This window comes from Ranitomeya imitator, chromosome 8 (genome assembly GCF_032444005.1).
Source record: "Ranitomeya imitator isolate aRanImi1 chromosome 8, aRanImi1.pri, whole genome shotgun sequence".
In the NCBI taxonomy this organism is placed as follows: domain Eukaryota; kingdom Metazoa; phylum Chordata; class Amphibia; order Anura; family Dendrobatidae; genus Ranitomeya; species Ranitomeya imitator.
This window is the reverse complement of record NC_091289.1, coordinates 65,187,972-65,203,036: the sequence shown is the minus strand read 5'-3', so window position 1 is coordinate 65,203,036 and position 15,065 is coordinate 65,187,972. Positions and strand designations below refer to the sequence as shown.

The window sequence follows — 15,065 nt, the reverse complement described above, 5'->3', positions numbered from 1 at the left end:
AGAATTACAATAAAAAAAATTGATATATTCACCTCTCCGGCGGCCCCTGGACATCACGCTGGTAACCGGCAGGCTTCTTTGTTTAAAATGAGCGCGTTTAGGACCTGCAAATGACGTCGCGGCTTCTGATTGGTCGCGTGCCGCTCATGTGACCGCCACGCGACCAATCAGAAGCCGTGACGTCATTCACAGGTCCTAAATTCCTAGAATTAGGAGTTTAGTGAATGAGAATGACGTCGCGGCTTCTGATTGGTCGCGTGGCGGTCACATGAGCGGCACGCGACCAATCAGAAGCCGCGACGTCATTCTCATTCACTAAACTCCTAATTCTAGGAATTTAGGACCTGCGAATGACGTCACGGCTTCTGATTGGTCGCGTGGCAGTCACATGAGCGGCACGCGACCAATCAGAAGCCGCGACGTCATTCGCAGATCCTAAACGCGCTCATTTTAAACAAAGAAGCCTGCCGGTTACCAGCGTGATGTCCAGGGGCCGCCGGAGAAGTGAATATATCAATATTTTTTATTTTAATTCTTTATTTTACACATTAATATGGATCCCAGGGCCTGAAGGAGAGTTTCCTCTCCTTCAGACCCTGGGAACCATCAGGATACCTTCCGATACTTGGTGTCCCATTGACTTGTATTGGTATCGGATATCGGTATCGGCGATATCCGATATTTTTCAGGTATCGGCCGATACTATCCGATACCGATACTTTCAAGTATCGGACGGTATCGCTCAACACTACTCTCCAGCGATCACCTACACTGCAGTGTTCTCACAATCAGCTGATCTTTGTAAACAGACATGCTGCATTCTGAAAAAACGCGCCGCATGTCTGTTTACGCGGGTCTGCCGCATGCGTGTTTTAGCACATAGTGGAGACGGGATTTCAGGAAATCTCCTCCACTATGCTGTAACATCTGGACGCTGCGTGTTTGACGCTGCGGCTGTATGCAGCATCAAACACGCAGCGTTTCCTGACCGTGGAAACACACCCTCAGGGTTCTGTTTGAAGCACAGAGAACATCATGAAGACCAAGGAACACAACAGGCAGGTCCGTGATACTGTTGTGGGGAAGTTTAAAGCCGAATTTAGATACAAAATGATTTCCAAAACTTTAAACATCCCAAGGAGCACTGTGCAAGTGATCATATTGAAATGGAAGGCGTATCATACTACTGCAAATCTACCAAGACCCGGCCATCCCTCTAAACTTTCATCTCAAACAGGGAGAAGACTGATCAGAGATGCAGCCAAGAGGCCCATGATCACTCTGGATGAACTGCAGCGATCTACAGCTGAGGTGGGACAGTCTGTCCATAGGACAACAATCAGTTGTACACTGCACAAATCTGGCCTTTATGGAAGAGTGGCAAGGAGAAAGCCATTTCTCAAAGATATCCATGAAATGTGTAATTTAAAGTTTGCAACAAACCACCTGGGAGACACAACAAACATGCGGAAGAAGGTGCTCTGGTGAGATTAAACCAAAATTGAACTTTTTGGCAACAATGCCAAATGATATGTTTGGCGTAAAGGCAACACAGCTCATCACCTTGAACACACCATCCCCACTGTCAAATGTGGTGGTGGCAGCATCATGGTTTGGGCCTGCTTTTCTTCAACAGGGACAGGAAAGATGGTTAAAATTGATGGGAAGATGGATGGAGCCAAATGCAGGACAATTCTTAAAGAAAACCTGTTGGAGTCTGCAAAAGACCTGAGACTGGGACGGAGATTTGTCTTCCAACAAGACAATGATCCCAAACATAAAGCTAAATTTACAATGGAATGGTTCACAAATAAACGTATCACAAATAAAAGACTTTATTCTGGCTGTGTCTTTTATTTGCCATGCAACTATAGGATTTGTAATGGAGAGGTGTCTTATAGACAACTCTCCATTAGTAAGCCATGGGCTTGATGTCACCTGACAATACAAATGTGACATCAACAACACAAATATGAACCCCACTTGCCTACCTGCTACAGGGAAAATGGAAAAAGCCATGCAAAGCACCAGATAGATGCACCTTTTCTGGGCGGCCATGGGCAGGTAATTTTAGGCTGGGGGAGACCAATATCCATGGCCCCTTACCAGCCTGAGAATACCAGCCCCCAGTTGTCTGCTTTAGCTTAGCTGTTTGTCAAAAATAGAGTGACCCCATGCCCTTTTTTATATTTATATAAATAATTAAAAAATCGAAGTCGTGACCCCTCTACTCTTGATAACCAGCCTTGCTAAAGCTGATAGCTGATGGTTGCAGTCCCCAGCTGTGAGTTTTGCCTGGCTAGTTATCAAAAATACAGGGGAAACCATGCCATTTTTTAAATTACTTTTTTACAGCGCAGGCACCGGCTGATGAATACTCCCATCAGCCACTCTGGCTCTCACTGTTATTAGTGGCAGCAGGTGGCAGCTGATGGGAGTAGTAGTCTCATCAGCCGACATCAATGACCGGAGGTAAACTTTATACCTCCAATCATAGCTGTGCGCTTATGCTGTCATTTGACAGCGTGGGAACAGCGGCTCTCTGACCAATCAAAAGCAGTGTATGCCGCACTGTCATGCATATGACAACGCAACAAACACCCAGTGTTAGGGGGGGCCGAAACTGAACAGTTACACGGACTTCCTGCTTAAGTCCGTGTTCGGGGTCCTTGCCCAAACAGTAGGTGTTCAGCATGGATACCGAACTTTACTTCTCGGGTTCGCCCATCTATAGAAAAAATATAACAATGTTTCAGTCATTGGGATACTGACCCTAAACCCATCTATTGGTTTCCGTACCTAGCTGCCGAGGTTGTCACTCTACAAGTCGACATAAGTGCCCCTGCACTGTGTCAACTGTCCCTTTGTGACTCTAATAAAACTCTATGAGGTAATCAACCCATAGTAGTTCAGGGTATAGGGCATATGAAAATGAAGTCATAGAGAGTGTCTAGATAACACAGATGCACACACACTAATAATGGAAGACTTTCATTGTATATAATTCAATCATATATACCTCACAATATTATGATTAACAGTAGGTATATTAAGGATTATTTCTTGACCAAATAAAAAATTGATGTTCCTTTACTGGTCAATAAGACACCAGTTAGGCACTCCAATGAGTATATTGTGTCCTCCCTATAACCCCTGGGGTTCGTATATATATAGACCATAGCCAAAAATATCATGCTATATGGGCACTGGCTCCAGGTCTTTCATAGGCGCTGCCATCCTCTTCTGCAGTGCCTCTTTCCACGTGGCCACCGCTGCCAGCTGCGACCATAGGAGTTGTCATGCCAGCTCAGTACCGAGGAGCTCTGGATCCAACACTGTCATCTGGTCCGGGGTTTTATCCTCTCGGTCCGGTAAGTTTACGTCTCCTTCTACCTGCCTCTGCGGCTCCTCACCGCCGCTCACCATAGCATCCACTGGGTAGCGTGCAGCCATGCTGCGGCCATACTTTCCCGCGCTCCTCCCTCTCTCTTCTGTGTGCGGTGCTTGCCCCACTTTCCTGCCAGCCATCTCTGGAGGCGGTTCCGTCCTCTAGACTGACAAATCACTTTTTCATTCAGGTCCTCACAGTCGGCGGGTCCAGCATCTTTGGGCTCCACCCATGATAGCACATGTTCCCCATTTCTCACCCGCCACATGGAGTAACAAGGGTGGCAATCAGACAATTCAGTAAAGTTTGTGGCGCACAGGACCCGATTTTTCAGGTTGGTCCATCCTGTTCGTGATGCCAAAAATGGAGCACCCGCTAGAACCGTGGGGTACTCGGTACGGAGTCCGGTGATACTTAAATGGGTGGTCACAGTGGCAGTGACCCAGTCCATGGCCCTGGGAGTCCAGTTAAAGGGGTTGTGAGTGAAAGTGGAAAATAAAGTCTATTAAGGAAATGTTTGTGACACCACCTGTGGTACTCGGCAATGGAGATATTAGCCGACGCTGCTGTGCAGTCCTCTGGGGTAGAAGATAATGCAGCTGAGTTCTTAAAGCTCTCCACAGGTAGAGCTTGGTCCCCAGGGCAGTTAGTGGTGTGGGTAGCAATATTGCTAGTGGCAGGTAGTGGTGCAGAGTAGGCGGTGCCGGAAAGAAATGGAAGGACACAGCATGTTGCAGTTTTCACAGTTTTACTTACAGTTTGGGCCCCCAGCCAGGGTGCTGTGTGTTGTGAATTCCGTTCTTGGGCTCCCTCCGGTGGTTGTAAATGGCACTTTTGTGAATTCTGCCCTTGGGCTCCCTCTGGTGGTTTTGAGTGGAACTGCCGCTCCTTGGGTTTAGCTTTAGCAGCTGCTTTCACTAATCGTCTCTCCTGGCTCTGCTATTTAACCTGGCTCTAGTCTTCTGCCTATGCCACTTGTCAATGTTCTCTGGCTGGATTCACATCTCTGCTTGGATTCTCCTGGTTTCCTGACCAGTTCTGCAAAGATAAGTTCTGGCTTTGCTCATTTCAGTCCACATGTTGTGGACTTATTGTTCTGTGCATTCTATTTTTGTCCAGCTGGTCATTATGGATTTTTTCTGTTAGCTGGAAGCTCTGGGAAGCAGATTTACCCTCCACACCTTTAGTCAGGTGTGGAGATTTTGTAAACTCTGTGTGGATTGTTTTGTAGTTTTTATACTGACCGCACATTATCCTTTCCTGTCCTATCTATCAAGCTAGACTGGCCTCCTATGCTAAAATCTGTTTTCATCTCTGCGTATGTTATTTTCCCCTCCTCTCACCGTCAATATTTGTGGGGGGCTATCTTTCCTGTGGTGATTTTCTCTGAGGCAAGATAGGTTTCCTGTTTCCATCTTTAGGGGAAGTTAGATCTTAGGCTGTGCCGAGGGGTCTAGGGAGCGTCAGGTACCCCCCACGGCTATTTCTAGTTGTGCTGCTAGGTTCAGGGTCTGCGGTCAGTACAGATACCACCTCCTTCAGAGCTTGTCTCATGTTGTTCCTAAACCACCAGATCATAACAGTACAAGTGGCCAAAAATGAATTAAATGTATCACAAAAGAAGGAAAAGAAAGTTCTGAACCATTTTTTTTTCTGTGCTCTGGTTTGCCTCTTTTTTCCTCTTGATATCTGGGTGGTGCAGGATATATGCACTGGCATGGATGTTCAGGGTTTGTTTTCTCGTGTGGATCAACTGGCTGCAAGAGTACAGAGTATCCAGGACTATGTTGTCCAGACTCCGGCTTTAGAGCCCAGAATTCCTACTCCGGATTTGTTCTTTGGGGACAGATCCAAGTTTTTGAACTTTAAAAATAACTGCAAATTGTTTTTTGCTTTGAAACCCCGTTCTTCAGGTGATCCCATTCAGCAGGTGAAAATCATCATATCCTTGCTGCGTGGTGATCCGTAAGACTGGGCTTTTTCTCTTGAAACAGGGAATCCGGCATTATTGAATATAGATGCATTTTTTCAAGCGCTCTGATTATTGTATGACGAACCTAACTCTGTAGAGCATGCTGAGAAAACACTGTTGGCCCTGTGTCAAGGTCAGGAAGCAGCAGAGTTATACTGCCAGAAATTTAGAAAATGGTCTGTGCTCACTAAATGGAATGAAGAGGCTCTGGCTGCTATTTTCAGAAAAGGTCTTTCTGAAACCCTTAAAGATGTTATGGCGGGCTTTCCTACGCCTGCTGGTTTGAGCGAATCTATGTCTCTAGCCATTCAGATTGATCGGCGTCTGCGCGAGCGCAAAGCTGTGCACCATATGGCAGTATCCTCTGAGCATAGTCCTGAACCTATGCAATGTGATAGGATTTTGACTAGAATAGAATGGCAGGAATTCAGACGTCAGAATAGGCTGTGTTTTTACTGTGGTGATTCGGTTCATGTTATCTCTGATTGCCCTAAGCGCACTAAGAGAGTCGCTAGGTCTGTTACCATTAGTACGATGCAGCCTAAATTTCTCTTATCTGTGACCCTGATTTGCTCATTGTCGTCCTTTTCTGTCATGGCATTTGTGGATTCAGGCGCTGCCCTGAACTTAATGGACTTAGAATTCGCCAGGCGCTGTGGTTTTTCCTTGCAGCCTTTGCAGAGCCCTATTCCTTTGAGGGGCATTGATGCTACACCCTTGGCTAAGGATAAACCTCAGTACTGGACACAGATGACTATGTACATGGCTCCTGCACATCAGGAAGATTGCCGTTTTCTGGTGTTGCATAACCCGCATGATGTTGTTGTGCTGGGATTTCCATGGTTACAGGAACATAATCCGGTGCTGGATTGGAAAATTATGTCTGTGACTAGTTGGGGTTGTCAAGGGGTACATAGTGACGTTCCTTTGATGTCAATTTCCTCTTCCCCCTCTTCTGAGGTCCCTGAGTTTTTGTCGGATTTCCAGGATGTATTTGATGAGCCCAAGTCCAGTTCCCTTCCTCCACATAGGGACTGTGATTGTGCTATTAACTTGATTCCTGGTTGTAAGTTCCCTAAGGGCCGACTTTTCAATCTGTCTGTGCCAGAGCATGCCGCCATGCGGAGCTATGTTAAGGAATCTTTGGAGAAAGGGCATATTCGGCCCTCTTCGTCACCATTGGGAGCGGGTTTCTTTTTTGTTGCTAAGAAGGATGGCTCCTTGAGACCCTGTATTGATTATCGTCTTCTTAATAAGATCATGGTCAAATTCCAATACCCCTTGCCTTTGCTTACTGATTTGTTTGCTCAGATTAAGGGGGCTAGTTGGTTTACTAAGATTGACCTCCGAGGGGCATATAATCTTGTTCGTATTAAACAGGGTGACGAATGGAAAACTGCATTTAATACGCCCGAAGGCCATTTTGAATACCTTGTGATGCCATTTGGGCTCTCTAATGCTCCATCTGTGTTCCAGTCTTTCATGCATGATATTTTCCGCAATTATCTTGATAAATTCATGGTCGTATATTTGGATGATATTTTGATTTTTTCCAATGATTGGGAGTCTCATGTGAAGCAGGTCAGGATGGTGTTCCAGATCCTTCGTGATAATGCTTTATTTGTGAAGGGGTCTAAGTGCCTATTCGGAGTTCAGAAGGTCTCTTTTTTGGGTTTTTATTTTTTGTCCCTCGTCTATAGAAATGGATCCTGTTAAGGTCCAAGCTATTCATGACTGGATCCAACCCACATCTGTGAAGGGTCTTCAAAAATTTTTGGGCTTTGCTAATTTCTATCGCCGTTTCATTGCCAACTTTTCCAGTGTGGTTAAGCCCCTTACTGATTTGACGAAGAAGGGCGCTGATGTGACGAATTGGTCCTCTGAGGCTGTTGAGGCCTTTCAAGAGCTTAAATGCCGATTTACTTCTGCCCCTGTGTTGCGTCAACCGGATGTTTTTCTTCCTTTTCAGGTTGAGGTCGACGCTTCTGAGATTGGGGCAGGGGCCGTCTTGTCTCAGAGTTAGTCTGATGGTTCTTTGATGAAACCGTGTGCTTTTTTTTCCAGAAAGTTTTCGCCTGCGGAACGCAATTATGATGTCGGCAATCGGGAGTTGTTGGCTATGAAGTGGGCATTTGAGGAGTGGCGACATTGGCTTGAGGGAGCTAAACACCGTGTTGTGGTCCTGACCGATCATAAGAATCTGATTTACCTCGAGTCGGCCAAGCGGCTGAATCCTAGACAGGCTCGATGGTCCCTGTTTTTCTCCCGTTTTGATTTTGTGGTCTCGTATCTTCCGGGATCTAAGAATGTTAAGGCTGATGCCCTCTCTAGGAGTTTTTCGCCTGATTCTCCTGGAGTCCATGAGCCGGTTGGCATTCTTAAGGAGGGGGTGATTCTTTCTGCTATCTCCCCTGATTTGCGCCGGGTGCTTCAGGTTCGTTTGCATGGCATTCTGGAGAATATTGTGTCTGACAGAGGTTCTCAATTTGTCTCTAGATTTTGGCGGGCCTTTTGTGCTAGGATGGGCATTGATTTGTCTTTTTCTTCGGCGTTTCATACTCAGACTAATGGCCAAACTGAGCAAACTAATCAGACCTTGGAGACCTATTTGAGATGCTTTGTGTCTGCTGATCAGGATGATTGGGTGGCTTTCTTGCCGTTGGCCGAGTTTGCCCTTAATAATCGGGCTAGTTCGGCTACTTTGGTTTCACCTTTCTTTTGTAATTTTGGTTTTCATCCTCGTTTTTCTTCTGGGCAGGTTGAGCCTTCTGATTGTCCTGGTGTTGATTCTGTGGTGGACAGGCTGCAGCAGATTTGGACTCATGTGGTGGACAATTTGACGTTGTCTCAGGAAAGGGCTCAACGTTTTGCTACCCGCCGTCGGCGTGTTGGTCCCCGGCTTCGTGTGGGGGATTTGGTTTGGTTGTCTTCTCGTCATGTTCCTATGAAGGTTTCTTCTCCTAAGTTTAAGCCTCGGTTTATTGGTCCTTATAAAATTTCTGAAATTATTAATCCGGTCTCTTTTCGTTTGGCTCTTCCAGCCTCTTTTGCCATTTATAATGTTTTCCATAGATCTTTGTTACGGAGATATGTGGTGCCCGTTGTTCCCTCGGTTGACCCTCCTGCCCCGGTGTTGGTTGAGGGAGAGTTGGAATATGAGGTTGAGAAGATTTTGGATTCTCGTTTTTCGAGGCGGAGGCTCCAGTATCTTGTCAAGTGGAAGGGTTATGGCCAGGAGGATAATTCTTGGGTTGTTGCCTCCGATGTCCATGCTACCAATTTGGTTTGTGCTTTTCACTTGGCTCGTCCTGATCGGCCTGGGGGCTCTGGTGAGGGTTCGGTGACCCCTCCTCAAGGGGGGGGTACTGTTGTGAATTCCGTTCTTGGGCTCCCTCCGGTGGTTGTAAATGGCACTTTTGTGAATTCTGCCCTTGGGCTTCCTCTGGTGGTTTTGAGTGGAACTGCCGCTCCTTGGGTTTAGCTTTAGCAGCTGCTTTCACTAATCGTCTCTCCTGGCTCTGCTATTTAACCTGGCTCTAGTCTTCTGCCAATGCCACTTGTCAATATTCTCTGGCTGGATTCACATCTCTGCTTGGATTCTCCTGGTTTCCTGACCAGTTCTGCAAAGATAAGTTCTGGCTTTGCTCATTTCAGTCCACATGTTGTGGACTTATTGTTCTGTGCATTCTATTTTTGTCCAGCTGGTCATTATGGATTTTTTCTGTTAGCTGGAAGTTCTGGGAAGCAGATTTACCTTCCACACCTTTAGTCAGGTGTGGAGATTTTGTAAACTCTGTGTGGATTGTTTTGTAGTTTTTATACTAACCACACAGTATCCTTTCCTGTCCTATCTATCAAGCTAGACTGGCCTTCTATGCTAAAATCTGTTTTCATGTCTGGGTATGTTATTTTCCCCTCCTCTCACCGTCAATATTTGTGGGGGGCTATCTTTCCTTTGGGGATTTTTTCTGAGGCAAGATAGGTTTCCTGTTTCCATCTTTAGGGGAAGTTAGATCTTAGGCTGTGCCGAGGGGTCTAGTGAGCGTCAGGTACCCCCCACGGCTATTTCTAGTTGCGCTGCTAGGTTCAGGGTCTGCGGTCAGTACAGATACCACCTCCTTCAGAGCTTGTCTCATGTTGTTCCTAAACCACCAGATCATAACAGTTGTGTCCTCCAGGTATGAAGTCCAGGCAACTGTCTGGCAAGTTGGGCTACCCCCTCTCCTGCCCTGCGCTTGCCACCCAGTGTCCCAAGCAAGTGAACCCACATTCTGGTTGGGCGACGTGCTCTCTGGACCCTCTGTGTTCACCTTTTCGGCGAATAGGTGCAAGTTTGGCTGCTACACCTACAGTCACAGCAGCCTCCGGATTGCTAGCTGGAGCCTGAAGCTTTCCCACTAGTTCAGGAGCTGGTCCCCTATTGCGGCCTGGTTCCTCCACTTCTGGATATGGGCCCCACGGGTGGCCTCCGCCCTTCCCATGTCCCTGGAACCCCTTCTGGCTCCCTGGGAGCTTCTTGCTTTCCTTCTCACTTCAGCCTGTCAGTAGCAGCAGACCCTCATGTCTGCTCAGCTCCACTTCCTTTCTCCAACTCTTTTTGTTTCTATCTCTGTGTCTCCTAGCTCCCCCCTCATTCCTACCTTCCTCCACCCACACCCTCTACCTACTAAGCCTCTCCAGCCTGGGATGAGGCCATCCTCCCTTAGGGTACGTCCAGGTGCCCTGACAGAAGTGTGGTGTTGGATGCAGGTGTTAGAGTCCTGTACAATATTCCCTTCTTACTAGAGAGATGAGATACTACACCTCTGGCTGAGATGTAGTACCTCTATGGCGTCTGGACCTTCAGGGGCGCCACATAACCCCCCACCCCCTCCCCCGTTAAACACAGCACGTCCTGAGCTGGAACAAAGCAAAAACATGTGATACATGCAAAATTTTTGGAAATGCATTTCAACTGTAACAGGTAACACCAACTTTTTCTTCCCTTTATGGGAGGTTCTTCTGTTTAAACGTTACATTATAAATAACAAAAGTGCAAACCTATCAGAAGTGCCAAACATTTTTCAGGTGCAATACATTTTACAGGTGCAAAACACAACATGCTTGGCACCTCCATCAAAGTGCAACAGGTGATGAGTTCCCATACCAGGGAGTCCTTTTTCACCAACTGTAATAATATGAGGGAATCGTTCCAAACCCCCAACGTAGGTCTTTGGCGTGCTACAAGGCATAACTCTTCAGACCATTCTTTGGATACGCCAAACGGTTTTGATTCTTGGTCACTTGCAAACAAACAGGGTTCTACCTACGCTGCCAGTGCATGATAAAAACAATAGGGAGCACTTTAAGTGTTAATTATTTATAGTAAAGTTTCTACCACTCATTGTTCATGATCCTGTTGTCTTTAAATTATCAAACATAACCAGGTTAACCGACTCTTAACTTTTAACATTAATTCTCTGTCATGTCATTTATTCCCTTTTCCAGGGAAGATCCTGGTGGCCACAGCTTCCTGCCTGGGGAAGTTCTTTTTCTAATGTCACAATGGGTGACTCTAATGGGTTTAGTTCAGCAGCTGGGGTCTGTGTGGCCTGTGACTTCATTGACTCTGTATGCTCTTCAGTACATCTTTTAACATTAAGGGCATACCATCCCCTCTCTCTTTTGTGGCGAGTAAATGTCACTTGATTTCCAGGGTAAACGTCACGATACGGGTGTCCCTTTAAGAGGTGTGACTCTACATCACGGCAATTTACAAAATGTTCTGAAGATTCTCCATGTTCCTGGATGAATCCCCATCCTTTATCTAGGTTAAAGGATACCACAGTACCTTGTCTGGGCTGACCTCTATCAGCGGGTCTGGCTTCGCGCATTTGGGCATTAGCCTGTATGTTGCGTTGTTCCATGGTCTCCCATTGAGCTCTGCTCTCACGCCTTTCTGTCTCCAGTTTTAAGAGTTGCTGCAGGCAAAATTCTTCCTTACTAGTAGTCTCTACATAGTAACATAGTAACAGTTATTAAGGTTAAAGGAAGACTTTAAGTCCATCTAGTTCAATCCATAGCCTAACCTAACATGCCCTAACATGCTGATCCAGAGGAAGGCAAAAACCCCATGTGGCAAATAGTAAGCTCCACTTTGGGGAATACAATTCCTTCCCGACTCCACATACGGCAATCAGACTAGTTCCCTGGATCAACGCCCTATCAATATAGTATATATACCCTGTAACATTATACTTTTCCAGAAAGGTATCCAGTCCCCTCTTAAATTTAAGTAATTAATCACTCATTACAACATCATACGGCAGAGAGTTCCATAGTCTCACTGCTCTTACAGTAAAGAACCCGAGTCTGTTATTATGCTTAAAGTCTGTTATTATGCTCCCGGTTTCAGGTCTATGATTAAAAAGATCATCAGAAAGGTCTTTGTACTGTCCCCTCATATATTTATACATTAAAATAAGATCACCCCTTAGTCTTCGGTTTTCCAAACTAACTAGCCCCAAGTGTAATAACCTATCTTGGTATTGCAGACCCCCCAGTCCTCTAATAACCTTGGTCGCTCTTCTCTGCACCCGCTCAAGTTCAGCTATGTCTTTTATTATACACCGGAGACCAGAACTGTGCACAGTATTCTAAGTGTGGTCGCACTAGTGTCTTGTATAGAGGTAAAATTATATTCTCCTCATGAGCATCTATGCCTCTTTTAATGCAGCCCATTATTTTATTTGCCTTTGTAGCAGCTGCCTGACACTGGCCACTGAATATGAGTTTGTCATCCACCCATACACCCAGGTCTTTTTCATTGACGGTTTTGCCCAGAGTTTTAGAATTAAGCGCATAGTTATTCATCTTATTACTTCTACCCAAGTGCATGACCTTACATTTATCCCCATTAAAGCTCATTTGCCATTTATCAGCCCAAGCTTCTAGTTTACATAAATCATCGTGTAACATAAAATTGTCCTCCTCTGTATTGATTACCCTGCAGAGTTTAGTGTCATCTGCAAATATTGAAATTCTGCTCTGAATGCCCCCTACAAGGTCATTAATAAATATGTTAAAAAGAAGAGGGCCCAATACTGACCCCTGTGGTACCCCACTGCTAACCGCAACCCAGTCCAAGTGTGCTCCATTAATAACCACCCTTTGTTTCCTATCCCTGAGCCAGCTCTTAACCCACTTACACATATTTTCCCCTATCCCCATTATTGTCATTTTATGTACATGGTTAGCTCCTGCTTGGGCATCTTCTGGGAATCCCATTAGATCTGTCTCTGGGTAACTCCAGCGAATTGCCTCCCCTTTTCTACATGCCCCCAGGGAGAAGGGTTCGGGTACCATTGGTTCTTTCAGGGCACCCACCAGATCTGCCATGTGGTCCCAGGTTACTCCTGTCACTACCTGGCTCTGCGTTAGATTCGTCAGGGGTCTTAGAGGTCCCACCAGGGTCTCCTCCACTACCAGGGCAGCATACATACCTGCTTTCCTGGTGCTGGTCTCCTCCTGTGGCTCCGCTGGGGTTGAGTGCGGTGGCTCCAGGTGTTTCATGTTGTACCAATGGTGGCAATCAAACAATTCAGTAAAGTTCATGGCGCACAGGACCCGATTTTTCAGGTCGGTCCATCCCATTCGTGATGCCAAAAATGGAGCACCCGCTAGGACCTTGGGGTACTTGGTACTGAGTCCGGTGATACTTAAAGGGGTGGTCACAGTGGCAGTGACCCAGTCCATGGCCCTGGGAGTCCAGTTAAAGGGGATGTGAATGAAAGTGGAAAATAAAGTCTATACAGGTTGGATGCAGGTATTAGAGTTCTGTACAATGTTCCCTTCTTACCAGAGAGTTGGGATACTACACCTCTGGCTGAGATGCAGTACCTCTGGCGTCTGGACCTTCAGGGGCGCCACATATGTTCATTACACAGCGTTAATACTAAATAAAGCCCATAAAAAGTACCAGTTAATTTCTCCTGCGATTTGTGTGCTCATCAGAGGATCACCACAAAAGTATGAATTACAGAGTAAAAAAGTAACCCATGCCAGTTTGCACTTTCTGCAATTAGTCAGTTCACAATCATGGAATCTGGAATCTTTTTCACATATGCCATGAACACGAGTAAAACAATTTGTGGTCGTACATCACGTCAGTATTATTTCCAACTGCTAACTACCATGGTGAAACCAACTAGGCAGCCTGTTATTTGTAGGAAACTTTTTCCACCCTCCTTTAAAATAAGGTAAAGCATCTGTGATTTTTTTTTCTGAAGCTGGAGGAACTTGGATGTAATGCATTTATGACAGTATTCTAACCCAGACATATTACACTTATAATCTTTGTGATTCATTATGGTTTTCCAATATGTCCGTAAAAAAGCTGTCTATGATTTTTGGATAAGAAAAAAATCTGGTCACCATGGAAAGCACTTGAGATTGTCAGATGGTGGGGCTATGGTAGAGAAGTCTGAGAAGTCAGTATGATACTGTAAGTATGCTGGGAAGTGTATTGTTTTAGTATGTGTCACCTGAAAGGGTTATTCCAATCTCGGCTTTTCTTGAGGCAGGAAAAACTCAATCAATCCAGCCCCAGCTCCGAAGTTAAAAACAGTTTGCTATTTCAAGACTTCATAGCTCAGCCTCCGTCAGATGTTTTGATGACTCCATCTCCAGTGATCAGAACAGGACGGACTTATTTGTGCCATGACGTGAGAATAACTCTAAACTTGTTTGCTGTTAATTTCATTAAGGACATCAATTTCTAATTCAGAAAATTCAATATATTACCATAACAGTTTTACAAATTAATGTACAGTACGATGGTAATTGACATCTGAAGCACTGGATTGCCACATATGGTCAAACATAGCACCAACTACTCCTGATATAATATCGTACATCTTTTCAAATATTATTTTATTATGCTTCTCATTTACAAATTACACGTGTCTGTCCAGTATGAACATTATTTACCTGATTAATTGTTATTGTAGGATTTCTGAAGTCTACCTGCAGAATGTTACCAAGAAATGGAAGACCTCTGGGACCTGGAGGAAAGTGTGATCCAGGCTTCCTGCTCTTCACAAAGTCCAAGAGTAAAAGACAAAGAATGATTGTAATTCCCAATAAATATCCATTGGAAAACAATAAGGAGATAAACTCTGCCATCTCCTCTCTGTGCTATGTCTCTTGGATCCTACTAGCTCTCGCTGACAGATCTTACTGCACAGGTTTATAAATGACAGACATTTCCATATGTACTCAAAGTGCAAGTCTGGTTGGATTGTAATAAGTAGTAAACATAATCCTCTAAATACTGACTTTGCTATGCAAACTCTCACAGTTTAATTTCAAGTAATAGTGCCTATAAAATTTGCTGAAAAAGAGAGTGGACGGCACCTCCAAAATCATACATTGATCTAATGCCACCAGGCAAAATTATATATAACTGAACATGAGGTTCTTAGTTTAACATTCTGATCAGACTGTATGAAGCCCACTGCCACATCACGGCAAACCTCGTGGTGGGTCCCTATCACCATAACAGCAGAGCCGCACGCTGACCACCGCCACAGAGGCAATGCACCAGCAGCGCAGACCGCCTGGTGTCTCCAGACCCCGCTGCACCAGCACAAAACCACAGCAATAATGGCCACCACACAACACCAAACGAAAGGAGTCCGTATCGCCCCACCGGAGCGGAGCCAAGCG

The 15,065-nt window shown here is 45.4% G+C and overlaps 1 protein-coding gene across 1 annotated transcript in view; it reads right to left on the bottom strand.

Moving 5' to 3' along the window:
- LOC138647785 (cytochrome P450 2D14-like) overlaps window positions 1-14,571 on the bottom strand; it is a 169,932-nt gene extending 155,361 nt beyond the window's left edge. The window contains exon 1 of the mRNA XM_069737042.1: window positions 14,328-14,571. Coding sequence (XP_069593143.1) covers window positions 14,328-14,522 — 195 coding nt within the window. The 5' untranslated portion in view covers window positions 14,523-14,571. The remainder of the gene's footprint in view (window positions 1-14,327) is intronic.
- Between the last annotated feature and the right edge of the window lie 494 nt (window positions 14,572-15,065).